The sequence below is a fragment of the Anguilla rostrata genome, chromosome 17 (genome assembly GCF_018555375.3).
Source record: "Anguilla rostrata isolate EN2019 chromosome 17, ASM1855537v3, whole genome shotgun sequence".
Classification (NCBI taxonomy): Eukaryota; Metazoa; Chordata; class Actinopteri; order Anguilliformes; family Anguillidae; genus Anguilla; species Anguilla rostrata.
The window spans coordinates 5,980,780-6,004,362 of NC_057949.1; the positions used below are offsets into that span (position 1 = coordinate 5,980,780).

The window sequence follows — 23,583 nt, forward strand, 5'->3', positions numbered from 1 at the left end:
TGGGCGCAGCTCAGAGCAGCAATTCTAGCACAGAAAGCAGAAGTACATATTCTGGTGAGGGTTGGAGGGTTGTTTTTATTTATTTATTTTTTTAAATCCGGTTTTTAAATGTCGTTGCGCTCTGCAAAACCACTCTTCTGACACGGTGTTGAAATACAGTTCCCATAAAGCCTTTCACCAACATTTCACAGACATCACAGCCAACGGGTTCATTCCATTCGCTTATTTCATATCAATAAAAAACGTATTCAGTGTACAAAACATTCTAGGTTATTCACGCATACAAAGCACTGTCTATAAGTCATGAATTCAAACTTACAAAATAGCTCTTACCCACACAAATTAAAAAAGCCCTTCTCCAAAATAATGCTACCCAATGTTCCCCAAATTATTTCATATAACTCAGCCCTGGGTTTTTTTTTTTTTTTTGTCATTTTACCATCTGAAGAGGATGTGGTCATTCAAAGTTCAAGTGTCACATGAATGTGTGAAATGCCAATCATTTACAGTGGAAATTTGAAATAATCAGCAACTTAGCTGTGTTACACTTAATTTTAAAAAAGACTACACTGGACGTTTGAACAACTGTCTGCATGTAGTGCTTTGGCTGTATTGAAAGCATATCATAAATAAAATGCACTATTATTATTATTATTATTATTATTATTATTAATTTCAGAAAATTGTATTCGCAAATAAGATTTATTATTTTACCTTTTAAAATAAATTATACTATTACATAGGATTTACAACAACAACAAAAAACTCATACCTAATTCATACTCTTGTTCGTTTGGTGGCGGTAATGCAGCACTATGCTATTTTACAACCGCAATAAAACAAAAAAAAGAAGGAGAAGAAGAACGAAAAGCGTCACTTCCTGTTTTGATGAAAGCGTATGGCGCTCATATAAACCAGAGGTCTAAACGTTGCACCAAAGACGCACGCGGGTAAATATTTCACTACGTGCAATACTTCTGACATCGGCTTTGTTTGACATGCGAATAATGCCATAAAGTATGCTTTGAATCTCTTTCGCGTTTCATCTCCTGTACACCATGATCCGAATTATTTCCCTAACGGAGCTAGTTAGCATTGAGCTAAGTTGTGTGGTGTACAAAATGACTGCAGCCTGGTTGCGTTAACTTGGATCTTTTACTAAGATTTGCTGAAAATCTCAGTAGATACACTTTTCTGTTAAAACGAAACGTACCTATATTAATCTCTAGAAATTGTTGGTAACAGATCACTGGTCAATCCCCGTGGATCGTACTAATGTCTTGCTGACTTATGATCTTACTGTGAGACTGTAACCTAGCGTTAGCAAGCTCGAAGTAGCTGTGTCCGTCTTCGTTAGCTAGCCTGCAGGACGATGCTGTGCGGAGGCCAATGTAGTCTTAACTGTCCCGTCTTCCTCGTGATTGCCCGACGCTGGCATCGCTTACAACTAGTTTTCTAGAATTGTACACGCACTGTTTTAATCGAATTATATCTCTGTCCATCAGCATGTCAAAAAGAAAAGTGACATTCGAGGGCTGTGGCGAGGGGTTTGACTTGGAAGACGAGCTTCCAAAGAAGAAGGTGAAACCCGCACTTTTCCCATTCAGTATTCCAACATTATCGTTGACCTTGCATTTAACTTCAACCAGGAAATGCCTGATTAAGAGAAAGTCATAACTGAAGTTCCAGTGTTTTGGGTTTTCCAGAGAGTGGCATTCGGGAGGCATGCAGAGACATGATTGATCGAACTGTATGTTCCCAGTCACACCCTGCCCTCAGCAGTTTCTGATTTCTTAAGTGACTTAAAAACACCCTTTAACTCCTGTGCGGCATCTCTCTGGAATTTGATTTCCAAGATGGTGCAGCTTCAGTTGGCTGTTTTAAATAGGGTCTTAAGACGGCCTGTTCCCCTGTGCTCATTGCTACCCCCATCCAGCTCTTATATTGTACTTTGAATCATTATCTTGATGTTGTAGCTGGTCATGCCTCCTAGTTTGACTTAGCATTGGTTAGGTCAGAGTGATGTTTACTGTGTGAACTGGACTTAATGTGTTCATGGCTATGAATAACTGTTACATAATGAGTATTGTACCTTATTGTACTTATTGTACTGTGTTTTGTGGTTGTTCCAGTGACCTTCGGTATGCACTTTTTGTACGTCTTCCAAATAAATGTAATGTAATTACTCTTCACATACCTGCTTTCTGTGTAAGCTCATTTGAGCCTGAGGTAACCAGTTCTTCTCCTCCTGACATGTGTCCCCTCTCCTCAGATATGTGAAGAGGTGACTGGTCCTGGCTCCAGGTTCAAGGGCAAACATTCTCTCGACAGCGATGAGGAGGATGAAGGAGAAGAGGGAGAGGAGAGCAGCAAATATAACATACTGGCGAGCGACGATGTGGAGGGTAAGCAAATATAACATACTGGTGTGCATCGATGTGGACATTAAGCTAATATAATATACTGGTGAGCAACGATGTTGGGGGGTCAAACATCTCTGACTGGAGCATCCGGTGTGTCTGTGTTTGTGCTTGTGGGACGTTTAGCCTGAACCTAAACACGATGTTCCATTTATCTCAGATTTTCCAGAAATTTTCCACAAAGAATATTCCTATTGAGGATGGGTGTTTGATGCATTTTTTTAAATTTGGGTTTCTGCTATTTTATGAGAGAGCTGCTATTAAAGTACCCATTTTGGGGTCATTTTGGCCCCCCACCCTTCACATAAAATGGAGGGTCCGTTCAGAATTTGTTTTAGGGTTTAGAGTTTATAGGACAATGCTCTGTAAAATCAGGCAATTCAAAAATGGTACTATTGAAATTGTAATATTTATGCTGAAAATAATATATTAATGTACAAGAATAACATATAGAATTGTTGTCTTTATTTACTCTCAGTTTGTCAGGATTATAATGATACTAAGATGTTATTGGTAGAATGTGCAGTTAAAAATGACTGGGTCTTTAAGGAGGCATCTACACTGTATAGAGGCCAACCATGCCCCAAAACAGTCAGTCATGTTGAAAATTCCTCAGGGTTTGTGGTCCAAATTTAAAATTTGCGTCAAATATCCTTCCTTCATAGGGAGTTTTTGCGGGTAAAAATCTGAGACATCAAAGAAATTTTGTGTCTCTGCCAGATCTTTTTTTTTTCTTTTTTCTCATGGACCTCTTGTGATGATGCTTACATGTACTTGTTGGACGGGTTGTGTGAAAGCAGTCTCTGTCCTCCAGGTCAGGAGGATGCCACGATCGACTGCGACGAGGGTGTGCCCATCACTCCCTTTAACCTGTCGGAGGAGATGCAGGAGGGGCACTTTGACTCCGAGGGAAACTACTTCGTGAAGAAGGAGGAGGAAATTCGTGACAACTGGCTCGACAACATTGATTGGGTAGCTAAGCTTCGTAGTTGGATAACTCAAACTTCAGGTCATGTCCATCTGCTTGACCAATGCTATTTCCCTGGGTTACCATACGCTCTGAAAGTTTAGGTGAATGAGCCTGGTATTTTCTGAGTCTCTGTAAATGGTGAGGTTCCCTCCTGGAGTCATGAGAAGAGTTTAAATTGATGCTTCACCATTAGAAAACTCAAGTCAGTTTCAAGTCCACCAGCTTAACTAACCGGGTTTTCTTTTGGTCTGTGGACTGCTTGGAGAAATGACAGAAATCAGACTTAGTACTTCTGAGACTGTGTTCATAAAGCATATCTGAGTCAGAGTACTAATCCAAGATCAAATTTCCCATCAATATCCTAACCATGTCCATTATAAGTTTAAAGGGTAAACTGATCCTAGATCAGCATGCATGCTCATTAGGGTTATTTATGAATTTATGAGTCTGGAAAGCAGTGACTCTCAGAGACATAGGCCAAACCAGGCTCTTTGTGATTTCTGAGTTCACCAGTGCTCTCTTTCTTCTTAATGATGTTCCAAACAGTTGATTTTGGTTAGCCTAAAGTTTGGCCTGTGTCTGTGACTGTTTTTTTTTTTCTTCTAATTTCTCAGCCTCATAATGGCTTCATTGACTTTCATTGGTACAGCTCTGGTCCGCATGTTGAAAATGTCAATAATAGACTCCAAAGGCAATCAAAATGCTAGAATCAAAACTAGACACTGAAAGCTCGTTTATATTACCACTAAGGAAGCAACTGAACATACCTGACTAATCAGAAACACCTATGATGCCTTTTGTCCCAAAAGATATGACGCCCTGAAATGGGGCGACAATGTACAAATGGGTATTCCCGGGGGGTAAAACAATCAAGTAAAAAACTAACGTATCTGTATTCCAGATCTTTCCCTGAGACACTTTATTTCCCATGCATGTCCAATAGAGCCACAGACGCAGGCAGCATGGACTGTGTCGTGCGTCGGGAACGATGACGGCTTTTTCTCTCTTCCTCTCAGGTGAAAATCAAAGAGCAACCCGTCAGGCGAAAGAAGGGCCTCGCGGCCAAGAGGAGGAGGAGGGCCGGGGACGAAGACGAGGCAGAGGAGGAGAAGCAGAGGGAGGAGAAGCAGGAGGAGAGCGAGGAGGAGGTGGAGTCGCAGCCTGCGGAGGACCCCATGGCGAATTACAGCAAAGAGCAGCTGACGGAAGCCGTCATCGAGCTGCTGTTGCCGGGGGAGACCGTCGCCGGCGGGCTGAGGCGGCTGGGCGGGCTCGGTCGGAAGAAGGTGAAAGGTCGGGTGGAAGGGAAGGAGGCGGGGCCAGACAGAGACGCCGAGAAGCTGGACCGGCTGACGGCGTTGGCGGACAGACTGGTAGGGAGCGGGGAGTTTGAGATCTACCAGCAGACTTACGAAAGACTGAGCTTCAGGTTAAAGGCCATGAGAGGAGGGAAGGGAGGGCAGAGGGGCGAGGCCGTCGAAGAGGAGGACGAGCTGGACATGTTCGCAGACCAGATCGACTGCTTGGATAAAGGGAAGGCGCAGGAACAGGAAGAGATGTCTTCTGAGATGTGTGAGTAGGCCAGAGTCTGTGTCCTGTGTGACTGTCTCGCCGGTAGGTCCGTGTCTCACCTGTCGGTCCGCGCTCCCGCCTGTAGCCCCAACGCTCTCGCCTGTAGCCCCACGCTCCCGCCTGTAGCCCGCGCTCTCGCCTGTAGCCCCACGCTCTCGCCTGTAGCCCCACGCTCTCGCCTGTAGCCCCACGCTCCCGCCTGTAGGCCTGTGCTCCCGCCTGTAGCCCCACGCTCTCGCCTGTAGCCCCACGCTCCCGCCTGTAGGCCTGTGCTCCCGCCTGTAGCCCCAACGCTCTCGCCTGTAGCCCCACGCTCCCGCCTGTAGCCCGCGCTCTCGCCTGTAGCCCCACGCTCCCGCCTGTAGCCCCACGCTCTCGCCTGTAGCCCCACGCTCTCGCCTGTAGCCCCACGCTCTCCCCTGTAGCCCCACGCTCTCGCCTGTAGCCCCACGCTCTCCCCTGTAGCCCCACGCTCTCGCCTGTAGCCCGCGCTCTCGCCTGTAGCCCGCGCTCTCGCCTGTAGGCCCGTGTTCTCACCTGTAGCCCGCGCTCTCGTCTGTAGGCCCGTGTTCTCACCTGTAGCCCGCGCTCTCGTCTGTAGGCCCGTGTTCTCACCTGTAGCCCCGCGCTCTCGTCTGTAGGCCCGTGTTCTCACCTGTAGGCCCGTGTTCTCACCTGTAGGCCCGTGTTCTCGCCTGTCGGTCCGTGCTCCCGCCTGTAGGCCCGTGCTCCGGCCTGTAGGCCCGTGCTCCCGCCTGTAGGCCCGTGTTCTCGCCTGTAGCCCCACGCTCTCGCCTGTCGGCCCGTGTTCTCACCTGTAGCCCGCGCTCTCGTCTGTAGGCCCGTGTTCCCGCCTGTAGGCCCGTGTTCTCACCTGTAGCCCGCGCTCTCGCCTGTAGGCCCGTGCTCCCGCCTGTAGGCCCGTGCTCCCGCCTGTAGCCCCACGCTCCCGCCTGTAGGCCCACGCTCCCGCCTGTAGGCCCACGCTCCCGCCTGTAGGCCCGTGCTCCCGCCTGTAGCCCCACGCTCCCGCCTGTAGGCCCGTGTTCTCACCTGTAGGCCCGCGCTCCCGCCTGTAGGCCCGTGCTCCCGCCTGTAGCCCCACGCTCTCGCCTGTAGGCCCGTGTTCTCACCTGTAGCCCGCGCTCTCGCCTGTAGGCCCGTGTTCTCACCTGTAGCCCGCGCTCTCGCCTGTAGGCCCGTGCTCCCGCCTGTAGCCCCACGCTCTCGCCTGTAGGTCCGTGTCTCGCCTGTAGGCCCACGCTCCCGCCTGTAGGCCTGTGGCTTTTTTTCCCCACACCGCAGACTGTAAACATTGCAGGCATGCTAACACTGATTGGAGGAGCGACGTGGTTCTCACTCACAGTAACATTCAGCCCGAGGGCATCTGGAGTGGAATTAATGCAGCAACAACCCAAGTTTTGCGGCTTTCTGAAGCACTGCCTGCCCCACGGCCTGGAACGTGTGAATAGTACAGCATGAAACGTGTGTGCCCTACTGTGGAATATGCTAACCCTAACCTGCAGAAATCACTGTGTGAGTGGGTAGCACAGCTAACTCAAGCTCAGGATCACTGTGTGAGTGGGTAGCACAGCTAACTCAAGCTCAGGATCACTGTGTGAGTGGGTAGCACAGCTAACTCAAGCTCAGGATCACTGTGTGAGTGGGTAGCACAGCTAACTGAAGCTCAGGATCACTGTGTGAGTGAGCAGCACAGCTAAATCAAGCTCAGGATCACTGTGTGAGTGGGTAGCACAGCTAACTCAAGCTCAGGATCACTGTGTGAGTGAGTAGCACAGCTAAATCAAGCTCAGGATCACTGTGTGAGTGGGTAGCACAGCTAAATCAAGCTGCAAAGATCACTGTGTGAGTCCTGTTGACATATGTGATCCACTGCATGGCCAAAAGTATGTGGACACCTGACATCCAACATTCATCCAAAATTATGGGCATTAATATGGAGTTGGTCCTCCCTTTGCTGCTATAACAACATCCACTTTTCTGGGAAGGCTTTATACTAGATGTTGGAGCATTGCTACTGGGATTTGCTTCCATTCAGCCAGAAGAGCATTAGTGAGGTTGGGCACTGATTGGGTGATTAGGCATGGCTCGCAGTTAGCTTTCCAGTTGATCCCAAAGGTGTTGGATGGGGTTGAGGTCAGGGTTCCGTGCAGGCCAATCAAGTTCTTCCACACCAGTCTTGACAAAACTACTTCTATATGGACCTCACTGTGTGCCCAGGGGCATTGTCAGGCTGAAACAGGAATGGGCCTCCCCCAGAATGTTGGGGAGGCACAGGATCGTCTAGAATGTGATTGTATGCTTTAGAATTAAGATTTGCCTTCACTGGAACTAAGGGGCCTAGCCCAAACCATGGAAAAACGACCCCAGACCAAGGGGTGTCCAGATAATTTTGGTCATATAGTGTATATTGTGTTGACCGCGTTGATAAAAATATACATTACTCGTTCTACAGGCCTCAGTATTTTATCAATACATTTAAAAAATAATTTTATTTAATTCATTTTTAGACAGCAAACTAGAACCATGGTTAAAGTTCACTGTATAACTTTACATCTACCGCCTTGTTTGTGATTTTTGGAAAGCTGTATGTCTGTGGATTTGTAAGTTTATAGCAATGGTTGGAATACCTTATATCAGGGAGATGGTCACATGATGGGGCAGTGGCATAGGTTTCGTTTGAACATTGGGGGGAGCACATTAAGCAGGGGGTCTGGAGGTTCTCCCCCAGGAAATTCTGAGCGTTCATTTCCTGCATTCTGGTGAATTTTTATGCGCCAATTTGTTCCTTTTCTTCATCAATTTATGGGGGAAATGTCTTTATTTATATAAAGGAAAACACAAAATTCAGTTTTTATTGGGGGGGACAAATGCATGTGTTCTAAATATTGAGGGGGATGTATCCCCTGCCCCCCCCCCCCCCAAGAAATCTACGCCTATGTGATGGGGGCAGAAAGTCACTTGACAGGGAAATGGTGGGTGAAACACCATCGACTTCAGTAGAATGCAATGCTTTAAGTGGAATTCAATTTAAAAAATTTCTACTGAGTGGTACATATTTCCTTTGTGTCCATTTTCAGTATTTGTTTAATGAATAAAAGAATGTTAGATTGTTTATTGGTGATCACAGAAGTTGTGATTGTGAATTACAACTAATACGGATAGCACAAAATACCATCTCCTCTAATGTACCCTTGGCATCCTAGTTCTGGGAACAAAACACTGTTTGCCACAAGGATATTCAGGGCATTCAGAGATGCCATTGCAGAGCAGGCTGTATTCTGTTGGAAACGGTTCCAAGAAACAATTCACAAAAATGTTTTTAAAGTACCGTCGTGTATGAACTGCAGTTGAAGGAAGCCTTGGCGATATTTGGCGCTGGTTCTGTTCGCACCGTGGGTTTCAGTCCTGCGTGCGCTGCTGTGTTTCGTGGTTGCTGGGTTGCCGGGTGAACGGTGCCGTCGTGCTCTCTCTCCGCAGTGAGCGAGGAAGTGATGTGGGAGTACAGGTGGCAGAATGACGACAAGGCGGAGCTCTACGGACCCTTCAGCAGCCAGCAGATGCAGGTGGGTTTCCGGAAGCACCTGGGCAACCGGCACGGGCCCCGGCGCAGGCCGCCGCGCGGTTGTGGCGGATCCGTCAGTTAGGCGAAAACAAACTGCGCCGCAGCACGAATACGGCTGCGTATAAACATTCTGAACTTACTAGGGTGCCTGCAATTATGGCTCGCAAAGATCTCGCTGACTTCGAAAGACGGGCGGTTGTTTGGATGTTTTGAGAGAGGCAGCGTCGAGGGAGATGTCAGGGTGGAACTCTGACGGAAACGCGTCATCATCAAGAGGAGCAGCAGGCGGAAGCTGGTGTTCCAGGATTGGGATGTTAAATGCGCATTAAATCGTTCAAAGCAAAATGGGCGAACAACCGCAAAGCAGTCTCCTGAAGAATGTAACCTCTGGGCATGATTCAGCATCTAGAACAGCGATGGTCCAGCACCCTCTTAAAGGACGCCTTTGATGTGTCCATTTTTCATTCACTAGCTTTAGTAACTGTAGGCCTATACTTCAGTCAGTGTCTGGAAGTGATATCCTATAGATCAGTTATCCCTGCTAAAAGCAGCCTGTGGACCTGTGGCTGTGGACGTATTTTTGGCTAGGAGCTGAGCATCCGTCTCCCTTGTGGAAATAACAGTTTATTTTTCAGCCATAACTGCTGCATTTTTTTATCTCAGTATTGAATGTGCACAGCCAGTAGTGTGGAAATACAGCGAATCTTCCATGATCACCACATTCATATTGTCACTAGTCCGTCTGCTATTTATGCTTTGACGTTTCCTTTTTTCATATTTTGCCAATAAGTTCTTACCAGTTATTTTACTGTTTGTAACTGTATACTTCTGTGGAAATATAGGAGCCAGGTGAATTATGTGTGTTTATATATATATGCACATATGTATATGTAATTGCTGTATGTACTGTTTGACATATTGTAAATTGCCTGGACTATTTTTCATATTTTATCCTCCTCTGTCAATGCTTAAATAATGCAGTGCTTTTCTTTATGCATTCGAGCGGCACAGCTTAACTTAAAATGCAAACTTGTGTGAGATTCTTGCCCTGACATTTATGAAGTCAGTGTTCTGGACAGCATTAATTCTGCCCCTTGTGTTTCAGGATTGGGTGGATGAGGGCTACTTCAAAGACGGAGTTTACTGCAGGAAGGTTGGACAAGGAGGTGCACAGTTCTACAGTTCCAAGAGACTGGATTTCGATCTCTACATCTGACACGCTGACTAGAAAACCTAGATCGCTCGAATCGCATACAGGCGTGCTCATACACACACACACACACACACACACACTCACACACACACACACACACACACACACACACACTCACACTCACTACAAAATCACTTACACAGAGTGCTGTGAAAGAATATTGTTTGAAATTTTGTTGTATGATACCCTCCTGATGTTTTTAAATAAACAGGAAAGTCTCAGACCCTATATTGAGTCTTTATTTAAATTAAATTAAAACTGCATGAAGCATCTAACTGAGGAACATTCAAATCAAATGTGTAAATAAATGGGCTGCTATAAAATCTTGTTTTTATTATTTTTATGTTTCACGTGGCGATTACAAATTTCTGTTCTTGTAGAATTTTCTAAAATTAACTAATGCCTCGTAATTTTAATTCATACTCCTGTGCGCGTCTTTACTCGCTGTCGGAGTCCGCCAACCCCTTTGAAACGTGCGTTTTGATTGGTTGGAAGCAAATGCTCAAGTTCAACTGAGGACAAAGCCCAGTTCTTCCTCCCATCATTGGTCGCCCTTCACCTAAGATGCTCTCTTTCACAGATACGTATTGGTTAAGACTCCATGTGGCACGTCGTTGATTGGTCGGTCTGCAGAAAATACACGCAGGTTGTGTTGAATCGAGTTAATTGGCTGAGGATTGGTTGACCCTCGAATCTGTTAGCCCGGTCTTGTAAGTTTGGTTGTGAATGTTGCGTTGCAGAGAAGGAAATTAAATGAAATGGTTAAAATTGGGCGCCGTCCGTATGTCTTTTACGTCAATGTTTACGTACGTAAAATAGCCTTGTTATCTGCATGTGTATTAGGAGCAACTGGATATGCATGTTTCAATTTCAGCAAGATTATTTATTGACCTGAAAGAAGTAAGGCTTTTCCTCATCCTTAACGTTAATTGTAGAGAATATCTTCCTATAGCTTCGTACGAACAATAACGTTAATAGCATGCTTGATTTCCCCCCTTAGCTAGCTAAGATGCTGTACCAAGCTAACATAGTGCATAGCGACGTTTGTTCATAACATAATTGACTAGCTACATTGTAACTAGTCATGGTTAAACAGGCGGCGGAGGTCCGGATCAATTTCGCAGGAACCTTCTGAATTTTTAATAAGTAGCCAGCAAACTGGTTATATACAGCGTATCACGTTTTTTACTAGTTAGCTAGCTAACGTTAGCAAGTCATTTGCTTCCCGGCTTTTTTTATTTTATTTGATCACTCCTGCTTTTCATCATGAGCTAATTTAGCAAAATACTTTGTTATTTTTAAGCAGCCAGTGTTTGTGGTACTTGCCTTCACATCAGCTTGTTTTACTAGGTGTATGCTCGATGTGCTGTGTGTTAAGTACCAGCTAGCTAGCTAGACCTAAACCTAGCAGCGGCTGACTTTACTATATAATTGGCAATTTGTTGAGGAACGTGGGTTCTTAGTTCAAAATAAAACTTTCTTAATTTAAAAACAACGGAAGTGTTGCCCTGTTCCTTATAGACAAGCTAATTAGAAACGGACTAAAATCGGTTGCTGCCTACCACTGAATTGGGGAAGACGAACTTCAAGGGGTGAGTTCATGTTGTGTTGACGCGCTATAATGATATCACTTGTGGTAAATTGCTGACCTTAAACTAACTTCGATCTAGCTAGTTAATTTAGCAAGTTATCCTAAATCCCTGATTCTCCTGGGGACCCATGCACATGCTTTTGTTACAATCGCTTGTTAAATTAAGGTTGTTGAGCACACGTGTTTAAATCATTTCATAGGCTGTTGTTTACCCAATACTGGATTGGCTCGTTACACTTCACTATTATGAGCGTATTGATTCATCTCTGTCTTTAAGTTGTTCAATTAGAAATGTTTTGCCTCCTTTTGTATAGCTAATAGTTTGCTATATAGCCACGTGGAGATCTAGCGTTCATAGAACCCACAGCTATTTGTGACACAATGTGGCTTAAATGGGTAATAATCCTTGAAATCATGAAAAGCACTTACATTAACAACTTGTTAATTCTGGGATTGCAATTGTGGTTCGAACTAAATCCAGCACGGAGTTTGAGAACCACAGTCCCACCTAAATCAAAGATGTGCTGAAAGGAGCTAATGCTATCTTAAATATTCCATATCTGGCTACGTTTCCTGAAGGTTACTATTCGGGAAGAGACAGGTCAAAGTAACATTACAGAATAGCTTGTACCGCCAGTACGACAATCGTTATTATTTGAGCTAATATGAGGAACATGTATTGGGAAGCACTGTGATGAATTTTCATGTAAATCGAATGCTATGGGAGCAAAACAGGTAAATGAGTACAAATTACTAAGATGTTATGTATCCTGTAGCCAAGGCTCGATCAGTGGGGTCATTTATCCAATCGTCTCTTTGATGAAAATTGATACTTTCGTAGCCATTGCATCTTGACAAGCATGTACGTGTGCTGTGGCCCCTAGACGTTTGGTGTGTTGTGTTTGCATTCTTACAGAGGTAGAAACGGCTTTTGGGGGTGGAGAGATTGGGGATGATATCTTCCCCTCCCGCCTTGCACCCCCAAATTGTTTGCCCGATGGAAGGAGATGCCGAGGTTCCCATTCGCGTTTGCATCCCCTCTCAGAGCACGCCCCAGCCTTGCCCCCACTCCCTGTCTTCTGTCACATGCAGGTAGCGGCAACGTTTCCAGCGCACGGTTGTTTTCGATTGTGATTTCCTTTCTTTGATTGTTTTTCTTTGACACTGCGCGCACGGTCGATTGACCGTGACTTCGTTTCCACTGTACTGAATGTATCCTCTCAAACCCTGAATCTGTCTCGCGTAATTACAGATCCCGTTTGCTGCACGCATTCTTTGCATGCTGTTCTCCTCTTCTCCTCTCCCTGTCACTCTCACTCTCTTCTCCTCTCTCCTCCCCTCTTCTCTTGCTCTCCTCTCACTCCCCTCCTCTCTCCTGTCCCTCTCAATGAATCGTTGTAGCTTTAACCTCTCTGACAGCTCACAACCGGTTTACAAGCAGCCAAGTTAGTTCCCAGTGTAGAAATGTATAATGAGAGGTGTTTTTCTTTTTTTTCTTTTTTTTTTGTTCCTGGCATAAATTTCTAATTAAGGTTTCAAAATCTTTCAGATTAAACTGCCTGTGACTTAATCTGGTGCCTGAGACCGTGGATATCCTGTGGTCTTGTACACGGCCGCTTGTCTGTGTATCAGAACTCAGCCTTCTCTCTCTCTCCCTCTCTCCCCCTATCTGCAGGAACAGATACGATGGTAGGGCAGGGAAAGAAAGGAACCGAAGGACCGGACGCATGCAGGTCACCAAAGAACGAGAAGGAGAGAATGGAGAGAGTGTGCCAAGGAAAAGCAGACAGACCTCTTGTGCAAAGAGAGAGAGGAGTGTTAAAACAGTAAGTCTCGCTTTCAGTGTTGTGCAGGTATTAGAGCCAGAATTCCGAAAAAAGGCGGGGTTGGACTTGTCCTCCCCCGCTCCTGTCAGTATTAAATGAGAGAGATGTTATGGTGTAGCCATACCTGTTTGTTTAGTGGACGCTTGTATCCTTGGTGATCACTATAGCATACAGTGGCTTCCGTGTTGCGTGCATGTCAAATGTTCTTTTTTACATTTGAAATACGTTTCAAATTGATGCCCACTTTCTAAATTTATTTCTTTTTGCACTAATCGTGGTGAATTATAAATTCAGGAATACTGGTCCAGGACATCATGTGGCCCAGTTCCATATTCAGTTCAGCAGAATATTTATCCATCTGGCTTGTTTTATATTTTGATCTGCTTTCAAAATTCTGCTGTAAACAAATGTTTATTTTTTCTCCTTATTTAGGGCAATATTGGCTTTAACTTACTTAGCATGATAATCAGATAATTCAAGCACTCCTTAAATAACCTGTCATTTAATTCGTGTTGTCATTATTTGTAATTATTAGAATTATTTAGAACTTAGACTTATTATTTAGAACTCAGAACATGAAATTTGAAATACAAGTATTGTCTCTTTTTTTTAGTCAGTTTATTTACATTTTTAGGCATTTAGCTGATGCTCTTATCCAGAGCAACTTGGACAGATGATATTTTTTGCATGCAGTGAATTTTATACGGCTGGATATTTACTGAAGCAGCTCAGGCGAAAGGATTCCACCGGAGAACCGAACCTGCAGCCTCAGAGTTATAGGCCAAGTTTCCTAACCCCTACACTACACTGCAACCTTACACGCAGCTGGGGTTTTTCTGTATGCGCTTGTTACATTGACACAAAGAAGTGATGGTCCTAATACACCGAAAGTCCCGATTTGTTGTTTGCATTACGCCTTTATTATTTTTTTTCTTCATTTGCGCGTTTCAACCCTTTATCTTGGTCAGAAACGTAGTGACTTGTTTGCGCGTGCCTTTATGTTTGTGCCGCTGATTTACAAGCCCGCCTCAGGCTAATGGAGTAATTAAATATCGGGTTTAATTGAGTGAATAATTAGTCAATCAACCTTTACACTTCAGTGCTCCAACACAGAGACAGGGCGGACAGTTTGTAATGAGCACATGGTTTCGTCCTTGAGCTATTGCTCCTGTGCCAGAACGATTTGCCCCAGTAAACTGCAGCTTGCGTGTCTGTGTTTCACAGGAACGATGTTCCGGAGCGGAAACTGGGAGAGAAATGACAAAGTAAGCGCTGTTTTTTTACAGAAACGTTTGTTGCCGCTACTTTGAATGTGATTGCCTGATCGTTGATGCAGCCGTCACAACCAAATGTCGCTGGGGAAAATGAAAAAAGAATTCTGTTTTTGTGAACTCATGAAAAAAATCATTTCTATTTAAATGGCATGAGTCAAGTCCATCATTGCTGCTTAAATGTAAATGATGAAATGAAGATAAACAAGGGGGGGTGGGGGAAGAATTCTTTTCTCATTTTGCCATCTATTCATGCAGTGGCCATGCCATTCCCCTGTGAAAAGGCACATTTGTAGAATTGTGATGGTCTTGCATAGTTGTTACTAACATTTTCTCTCTGCACTGCAGGAAGAAAACCAGAAGGGGCCACCAGGGTACAGGGAAGCTGACCCCTCCCACACTCTGCATAGAGGAGAGCAGTACGGGGATGCTGGAGCCTGACCTACAGCCCAGCCAATTGGGAATGGAAACAGGGTCTGGCCTACACCCTGGCCAATCAGCAATGGAAACATTGTCTGATGTACAGCCCAGCCAATCAGCAATGGAAACAGGGTCTGACCTACAATCTTGCCAATCGACAATGGAAACGGGGCGTCACCTACAGATCAGCCAATCGGGAATGGAAACAGGGCCTGACCTACAGACCAGCCAATCAGCAGTAGAAACAGGGCCTGACCTACAGCCCATCCAATCGGTAATCAAACCTGTTGAACCTCTTGAAAGCCCACCTACCGTGAAGAGATGGGTGATTGGTCCGTTGTTACAGTCATTCAAGTCAAAGATGGCCAGCTTCACGGAAATAGTCATGAGCCCAGTTCGACTTTTCAAACCCACCTGCCCCTCGGCACCCTCCGATGCACTCTTGGACCTCCAGACCCTTTGCCCAGACAGTGTCACTGGCAGCAACTGCAACACTGAGAGCCACAATGGACACTTTTCAGAAGAAAGTGCAGGGGAAAGCCAGGATATGCAAAGACAGTTGCAAACAAAGAGTAAAAGTGAAGGCAGCACTGATTCAGGTTCACCTCGGGCTAAGGGACAGATCGGTGGAGGACCAGAGGTGGGGGAACTGTCGGGGGATCTTCATCAGCCTCTAACCTCTTTGGCACAGGCATGGAGCTCTGGCACAGAGAAAACGCAGCATGTCATCCACGAACACCCCTCTGTTCGGAAACTGAACTTTGATACGGAAACCAAAGTCGGAGTCAGTTTTGAAGAGGAAGAAAGTCTTCATGCAGAGAAACATAATTCCAACATGAGTTCACAAACACAGAGGGTCTGTGCCGCGTTTCCTAGCAGCAAGGAAGAGAGTCTGAGGGAGTCTCCTCGCTCTGGGAAATGTAGTCAACTTCCCAGAACTGAACTTCCTCTGGCTTTGGACCCAGTTGGTTCCCTAACCAGCCCGGACTCGCCTCCCTCAGGCTCCCCCAGAACCAGGCATTGGTCCCGTTTGTGCTCAGATACCTCAAAAGAACATTTGACTGGTAAAAGGGCACACTTGGGACAGGCGTGCGCTAAAGCCCCCTCTCCGAGTAAGCCCTCTCCTGGTCGTCCACTCAAACGATCATCTTCATCTGACCTATTCACTCACATTTCCCCTAAAAAGGCCCCACTTTCTTCAGATGAGGCCTGTGAGGAAAAGTGCTCCATACAAGGTACATCACAACCTCCTGGTCTAGAGGAAAACGCCAGTGGCAGCTCAAGTGCTTTAAGCACGTCCTTTTACTTTACACATCCTGTGTCTTTCGAAGCTAAGCGGGGTAGACATAGGCAGCTGGGGGCAGATGAAGATGGCTCATCTTTGACTATCTGCCAGAGTACTGCAGCACATGAAATGCACAGATCGCTGGAAGACTGTGGAGTTCCTCAATTACCAAGCAGGACCCCTGTCACCACCACATGCCCTCCTGGTCAAGTTTCAGTTCGGGTGCTGCCGGATAATCTGGAAGGAACTCCAGAGGGGGATGGAGAACCCGAAAAGCAAGGTCTTGTGCAGATTCCACCTCAAACCTTGGAGTCCCTACAGGCTCGGCCCTCACTGAGGGAGCCCCGTGATGACCATCACGGAGAGGGAGGGATTGTGTTCTCAGAAGAAAGCCTGGGAGAACCACAGGCTTGCCCAGGAAGCAGCCCTGAGATGCGTGAAAGATTAAAAGTTGTAAGAGGCGGTAAACGAGGGAAGGGGATGAGAAAGAAGAGAAGTGATGATATGAAAGAGAGAGAGTTACTGATAGTAACAGGTGGAGAAGCCAGGGAAGAGGTAAGATCAGAGCAGAACAGTAGTATTAGCATAGGGACTTGTGTTTCCCAACTCTTAGACACAGACCCTCATGGGTCCCTCAGTTCTAGGCGAGTAATTAGAAAGAACAGTCAAGGCTCTTGTTTGATGGAAGCAAAAGGAAGAGGAGGCCGGAGGAACAATCTAAACGTAGAAAGTCCGTCCACAGAGATTATGCCAACTGTGGTGGGATCATCTCTGGAATTTAAAGATTGTAGCGCCAGTAACAGCAGCGCAGACTACGGTATGACTGCGACTAGAGCAAAGAGTCGAGGTGAAAATGGCTCAAGCTTCAAAACTAGAAAATTGAGAAGTTCTGCGATTGCCTTCGAGGATATTAGACGTTCTCCAAACCACTCAAGGTGTGACTCTACAACATTAACCACTGAAACTGGAAGCAAAGAGGAGGATGCTGCTGGAATCAACAAATCGGACATTCAGCTTGAGGATGCAAGACCTAAGTGCCTAAGGCGGGAACGTCAGCATTACAGGCGTAGAAAGAGGGAACTTTCCCCAGGAATGGATATGGATCCGATGCTGAATGGGAAGTGTCTGGCTGTGCCAGAGGGGATCCAAGGTGATATAAACAGAACTACTGTGTCATCTGAAGTGCCCAAAGAGAGTGAGACAAGCCAAGAAAGTGAGCCTAGGACCAGGAGAAAACTTGGGAGACTAAGACACAAGCTAAGGAATCATGCCGACAAAGAGCTTATTCAGGAGGAGATGACTGTAGACATGGAGCTGGAAAGGAAAGCGGCACTGTCAGATGAGAGTCCCTGCGATCTGGAGCCCCAAGAAGATTCAGCATCGGGGGAAACCAGCATTCAACCTGGGGGGTCCTTGCCAGAGCATGCTGACACTAGATCCCAGGTTCAACCCAGAACGTGCACACTCATGCAGGTCGGTAGGAAGAGAGGGGGCACCAGAGAGACAGGCAAGGAAGGAGAAACGGTACACGCGTCCTCTTCCTCCCAAACAACAAATTCCAAGCACAAGCTTCCTGAAGCTGACGATGAGGTGGAATTGAAGTCTGTCAAGGTGCACAGGCTAATCGACAAGGAAGTGCCAAAGGGGAGAAGGGGGAAGAAGTCGAAGCAAAGGGACGGGATGAGAACGGCGGAAGACTCCCACAGAAGGAAAGGCAGATCCTGCTTTAGAGGCAGGTGTGAGCGGAAGGAAGACCTCGCAGTCGAAGGTGAGCAGCTGAAGGAGACCGACTCGTTTGAAAAGCCAGAGTGCGAGCTACTGCGGAGGAGCTACTCTTGCCCGGAGATCCCCTCCCTCCTGAAAGACGGCCGGCATCGTCCCTCGCCTCTCCATCACTGCCTCCCCGTTCCTCTGCCTCCCTCCTCAGCCAAACGCACTCGCAGGCACACGGTCTGCAGCCTGGAAGTGGAAAGAGAGATCGCCCCCCTGTGTTTGCGTAAGGAGGTGTACCCCACCGGACGGGGAGGGCAGCACTACAACCCCGGCTCCCCTGCGTCCTCCACATCCTTTACCGCTCTGGCCTCCTGCTTTCTCTCGAGTCCCCTGGCCTTCCTCTCCAGGAAGCAGGAGGGAAGCAGTTCGAGCAGCGGCATCAGCGGTAGTAGCGCCTGTAGTTGTGATGTCACCTTGTCCTCCTCCAGTGACGCCACCCCCTCCACTTCCTCCTCTGTTTCCTCCCTGATCTGTCGCCTGCTCCCGGACTTCACTTCCTGTGCCCTCCCCAGATCCAGCCAATCCACTGCCTCCGTTTCTTCTTTTTGCAGGTAACTGCCAAAACTGGGAGAACGGTTTACATTAGTAGTAACTGTGGCTACATTTTTCAAGCAAGCAAATGTCATTTATTATGATGTACAGTTGTGAGGTATGGATGACCTTGTTTCAGTTTTAAATTCAGTTACTATTATGATTATGGGTATTTACACACTTATTCATTAAACCTTTTAATTTTGTAAAAGAGCTTAGTTTTTTTAATTCCATTTTTTAATCAAGATTTTATATTTATGGCTACATTTTATGTGCATAGAAAATGTGGTTCAGTATATTGTCTTAAGGCACATACTGAAGCACATTTTGTATTTTTTATAAAAATTTTTAAAATATCATTTTGTATATGTTTATTTGTTTTTTTATTTGAATGGATACTTCTTTTTGTGCAATGAAGGATATTTTCAATTCAGAATTTTCTGATGACCTGTTGGCTTAGGGGTGGGCAGTATACCAATGCTATGATATTAATTTGGCTATATCATATATATCGTATGTATTTTGATTTCAAGGAGTGTGTACTGGGTGACTGCTTTGATGCTGTAAGGAGTGACTGTGCTCTGGTGTGTAAGGGGTGACTGTGCTCTGGTGCTGCAGTGTCTCCTCCCAGATGCCAGTAGATGGTGAGATTGAGGGCAAGCAGGAGCAGCAGGAGGACCAGGAGGAGGAGGAGCAGGACGAGGAGGAGGGGATCTGTTTCACTCCAGAGCAGGAAACCGTTGAGCCGCGGGATGAAAAATCCTTCTCGGACTCTGAAATTAAGGTAGGATCTTCTGTTTTAAAGGTGTGAACGGCACAGGTGTGACGTGAACTGTCTGTAGCAGGGAATCTGAAGCCCAACCTCCTACTGCAGCTGTGGCTAGGTGTGTGTGTGTGTGTGTGTGTATGAACACTTTGATCTCAAACTATGGAGCACATGACTGTGAATGGGAACCGTGGTCTATCTGGACGATGAAACAGTTTTGTGAAAACAATGTGAAAGCCTTGTTCAAAAATGTCCCTGTTCACGGTATTATGCGGCCATTTACAAAACACACAAATGGGTGATGAAAATTGAAAGAAAAATTTGTTATAACAACCTTGTCAGATGACGTTTACTGTTGCAATACGTTATATCCCTTGCACTTGTTTCACTTGTTAGCTAGAGGTTTTGTGGACGTTGGGTAGTCGAGAATTGGAAGAAGAACAACATAAATTATAAGCAAATGGTGCTCATCAGCTTGTTGGACTTTGGGACAATTACATTGAACTGCAGTAAGTCAACAGCTGTTTTCAAATAGGGGTACCAAGGAGTCGGGCAATGAACAGTGCATACAGTTAGGTTAATTGCCGCTTTAGAGATTAGCTTAATGCTAACAAAAATAATGGAAAACCCCATAGACGTGATACCGAAAATTTGTATGTTGGTACCATATGTTTTGCAGTTCTCAAAATGACAGTATATGGCAAATAAATGCATGGTTTAAGAAATAAACATACAGTAAATAAAAAACACATGAACAGGCCACCTGTTATGGAAGCAGGAATTAATTTAAGCATATAACCCAGTGGTAACCAGTCCTATTCCTGGAGATCTACCACCCTGTATGTTTTCACTCCAAACCTAACAAAGCACACCTCATTCAACTGCTAGAGCAGGGCTGCCCAACCCTGTTCCTGGAAATCTACAGTCCTACAGGTTTTCACTCCAACCATAACCAACCACACCTCATTCAACAGCTAGCGATCTTGTTGAGCTGCTAATTTCTGGTCAGGTGTGTCAAATTAGGGCTGAAATAACTTACAGGATGGTAGATCTCCTGGAACATGGTTGCTTGCCGCTAATATAGCCTATTTGGGCGCTTAATAGAGAGATTCTAGTTGTTTTTTTTTAAATGTCAAAAGCGCAGTAACCATCAGATACATACACCATGACCTACCGTGGGACCGTGGCACCTTAAGAACCTTAGTGTCCAGCAAAATTTAAGGTTATATTCTTATAGGGAACTAGCCGAAGCTAGTTGCTACAGTAAAGTTGCTTCCCCATCATTGACTGAAGGGTTGTGAAGGCCAGAGAAATGAACATTCCCTCTGTTAATGTTATGTAGTTCTTAGAACCTAGGATGTTCCCATTGCTGTGGTCTATTGGTCTAAGGCCTCCTGCTGTCAAGTTTGTTTTGCATCTTCTTTATTCTGTTTTATTTCTTAAATTTTTTTCTGAGAATTTGTGTATAGGGCTCTGGCACGCAGGAAGGTTGCTGTACAAATACAGACGGCTGTGTGTTTCTCTGTCATGAGCTTGTTTCACTCTCCCTCACGCAGGCTGGCAGTGCGACACAAGCTGAGCGGGGCAAGGTTTCCCGCTTCAGAATCCGCAAAACTCCCCCAAAACCGCCCACCAACCTCACGCCCATGGGCCTCCCCCGTCCCGTCAGGTAGGGAAACCTCTCTGTGCACCTTTCCTTACGGCAAGTACCTCAGTCCAAGGTTTGAGTAAAAGTCATCTCATTTGTTTACATAAGAGTCTCCTTGGACTGCTTCATGGGCTGTGGCTGTCGATGAATCCCTACCCAGTGTATGAAATGACTTGGTTGGATTTCATTTGTGAGAGCTGTATTTGAGAAAAAGTACCCAAAGGCATCTAGGTGCTGATTTTCTTCCTTAAGTGCATCACTAACTGTGTGTCTGTTGCCTGTGTTTCATAGGCTGAAGAAGAAGGATTTCAGCCTGGAGGAAATCTACACCAACAAGAACTTCCACAAACCACCGGAAGGGTGAGAAATCCCTAGGGTTACTGTGTGTGTGTCGGTGGTGCATTTCTGTTTTGTGGTTATGTATTCTACTGTGAATCCTCATATTCAGTCTGCTTCATGTTGTCATAGGTGGCAGTGTGATATAATGGCAAGGGAACTGGCCTTGTAACAAAAGCTGTGGGTTTGATTCATTGACCAGATTAAATAGCAAACTGTGCAATTTAGAGATTAAAGGTTTAAAAAGCAGGTTGTGGGCTGAACGTAGTTGTGCAGTGCAGTGTTTTTTTTACATCAGCTGAATGGCTTGCCTGAAATTCAGAAGTAATTCAAATGGTTTATTTGAAACCCTTCAGTTTTGCATACAAGGGCATACAAAGGACGCTGACGTGATTTTGTCTTGGCCAGAATTGCAGCCCTATCACACCGAGGGAACAGGTAAGTTTTTTTCACTTCTCCATCATTAACACGTTTTTCCCTCTCTGCCCCCCCCCCCCCCATACTTAGGCGGCTAGAAACTATATTTGAGGTTCCAACCAGCAATTGCGATGGATCGCTGTCCCTGATTGGCTCCCGGCGTTTTAAACGATTGGTCAAGTTCCCGGAGCTGGGTGTGGCCCGGAAACCGAGGAAAGCTCTGGCAGGGGCGGGGAAAGGAACCTTCCGGAAGACCGGGGACAGTTCGGCGGTCGGCCGGACCCGGCGCAGAGGGACCCCGAAAGCTAAAGACGCACCGTCCCGCACCGCGGAGGAACTCGATTCGCTGCTGTGTTCCAAGCTCGACCAATTGGACGCCTGGATGGCTCTCGACCAGGCGGCTCCGTGAGCCCGGGAGCCAATCAAGAGTCCTCGAGTCCCAAACGATGTTGTGTGCGTGTTGCGTGACCACCGGGCCGTGCTGTTTCTCATTGGCCCGAGGGGGAGGGGCTCCCGGGCTGGGTGGGTTACTCTAGCGCTAGCACTGAACGAACAGGGTCTTTAAGCACTTTGGATGTGGATGACAGGGTCTGCACCTTTCTACCTGCCCGTCATTTCAAAGCAGCACCTGCGGCTGCGGTGGATTCTTTAATCCCTGGGCATCATGTTCCGTCCGTTTCTTCATTCTCTGTAATTAATTTCATTTGAATAACTTAATTAAATATAATGATTTAATTATTGTGATTTACTGTGTCCATGGTAATCAGATCTTCTATTAAAATCTTATAAAGAGTTTATATTTCCATTATGGGTGTACCACATATAGTATAGTATAGTATAGTATAGTATATGTATATATGTATGTTACAAAAGGTGCACAGCTTTGATAATTTGCGAATTTGGTTGATGTTGCCTTATTTCGGTGATTTTTGTGTGTGCACCAGGGTCTTTGACTGTATGTAATTATCAGATGCACTGATGTATGAACCGGTTAACTGGTCTTCCCTCCTCCCAGTCCCTCAGTCTGCAGCCTTCCTCCTAGTGCAACACTGGACTGTCGCGGTCAGCAAACAGAAGTTCAGATTTCAGCGCTAACCGCCATTCAGTGTGGTACAACACTGACCGCCATTCAGCGCTAATCGCCTTTCTGCGCGGTACAGCGCTAACCACCATTCTGCGCGGTACAACACTGACCGCCATTCAGCACAGTGCTAACCGCCATTAGGCACCGCGCAGCGCTAACCCCCATTCAGCGCAGTACAGCGCTAGTTGCCATTTAGCACAGCGCTAGCCGCCATTCTGCACGGTACAGCGCTAACCGCCATTCTGCACGGTACAGCGCTAACCGCCATTCTGCACGGTACAGCGCTAACCGCCATTCTGCACGGTACAGCGCTAACCGCCATTCTGCACGGTACAGCGGTAACTCCCATTCTGCACGGTACAGCGCTAACCGCCATTCTGCACGGTACAGCGGTAACTCCCATTCTGCATGGTACAGCGCTAATCGCCATTCTGCATGGTACAGCGCTAACCGCCATTCAGCACAGTACAGCGCTAATTGTCATTTAGCACAGCGCTAGCCGCCATTCTGCACGGTACAGCGCTAACCGCCATTCTGCACGGTACAGCGCTAACCGCCATTCTGCGCGGTACAGCGCTGACGGCCATTCTGCGCGGTACAGCGCTAATTGCCATTTAGCACAGCGCTAACCGCCATTCAGCACGGTTCCTGTGACCGCAAACGGTGTCGGTCGTGGGTGGAGGGAGCTGGCAGTCTGGGGGAATGTCTGTAAGCTCGATGGCCAGTGCTTTGATCCCGGCAGCTTTTTTGATTGGTGCAGAGCTCCTAAAAGTTTCATTTGTTCCGTTTGCTCCCAGACTACAGGGACTCCAAAGGAGACCAGAATGGGTTAACTGCTTTGCACTGGAGGCTGTTTGTCAGTATGGATATTAGT

General features: G+C 46.2%; 2 protein-coding genes across 9 annotated transcripts; both read left to right on the forward strand.

The window, feature by feature from the left end:
* The first annotated feature begins 806 nt into the window (after window positions 1-806).
* Window positions 807-9,989, forward strand: cd2bp2 (CD2 (cytoplasmic tail) binding protein 2). 4 transcript variants are annotated; one of them, XR_010326897.1, is made up of 8 exons: window positions 807-950; window positions 1,506-1,581; window positions 2,273-2,405; window positions 3,235-3,392; window positions 4,407-4,962; window positions 8,464-8,549; window positions 9,654-9,840; window positions 9,877-9,989. XR_010326897.1 is itself a non-coding variant. In XM_064316368.1 (8 exons), the coding sequence occupies exons 1-7, from the start codon at window positions 889-891 to the stop codon at window positions 9,762-9,764; spliced, it is 1,182 nt and encodes a 393-aa protein (XP_064172438.1). In that variant the 5' UTR covers window positions 807-888; the 3' UTR covers window positions 9,765-9,810; window positions 9,856-9,989. The 4 variants fall into 4 exon arrangements, 3 of the variants coding, with proteins under 3 accessions (XP_064172438.1, XP_064172437.1, XP_064172439.1); XM_064316368.1 differs by having other exon boundaries at window positions 9,654-9,810; window positions 9,856-9,989; XM_064316367.1 differs by having other exon boundaries at window positions 9,654-9,989.
* Window positions 9,990-10,128: 139 nt separating this feature from the next.
* prr14 (proline rich 14) lies at window positions 10,129-22,417 on the forward strand. 5 transcript variants are annotated; one of them, XM_064316361.1, is made up of 10 exons: window positions 10,129-10,661; window positions 11,283-11,353; window positions 12,269-12,444; window positions 13,028-13,178; window positions 14,403-14,443; window positions 14,798-18,478; window positions 19,077-19,242; window positions 20,781-20,893; window positions 21,164-21,232; window positions 21,716-22,417. In XM_064316361.1, exons 3-10 carry the CDS (start codon window positions 12,305-12,307, stop codon window positions 22,032-22,034), a joined length of 4,680 nt encoding a protein of 1,559 aa, XP_064172431.1. In that variant the 5' UTR covers window positions 10,129-10,661; window positions 11,283-11,353; window positions 12,269-12,304; the 3' UTR covers window positions 22,035-22,417. The 5 variants fall into 5 exon arrangements, with proteins under 5 accessions (XP_064172431.1, XP_064172435.1, XP_064172432.1 ...); XM_064316365.1 differs by lacking the exon at window positions 12,269-12,444; XM_064316362.1 differs by lacking the exon at window positions 11,283-11,353.
* Window positions 22,418-23,583: the final 1,166 nt, after the last annotated feature.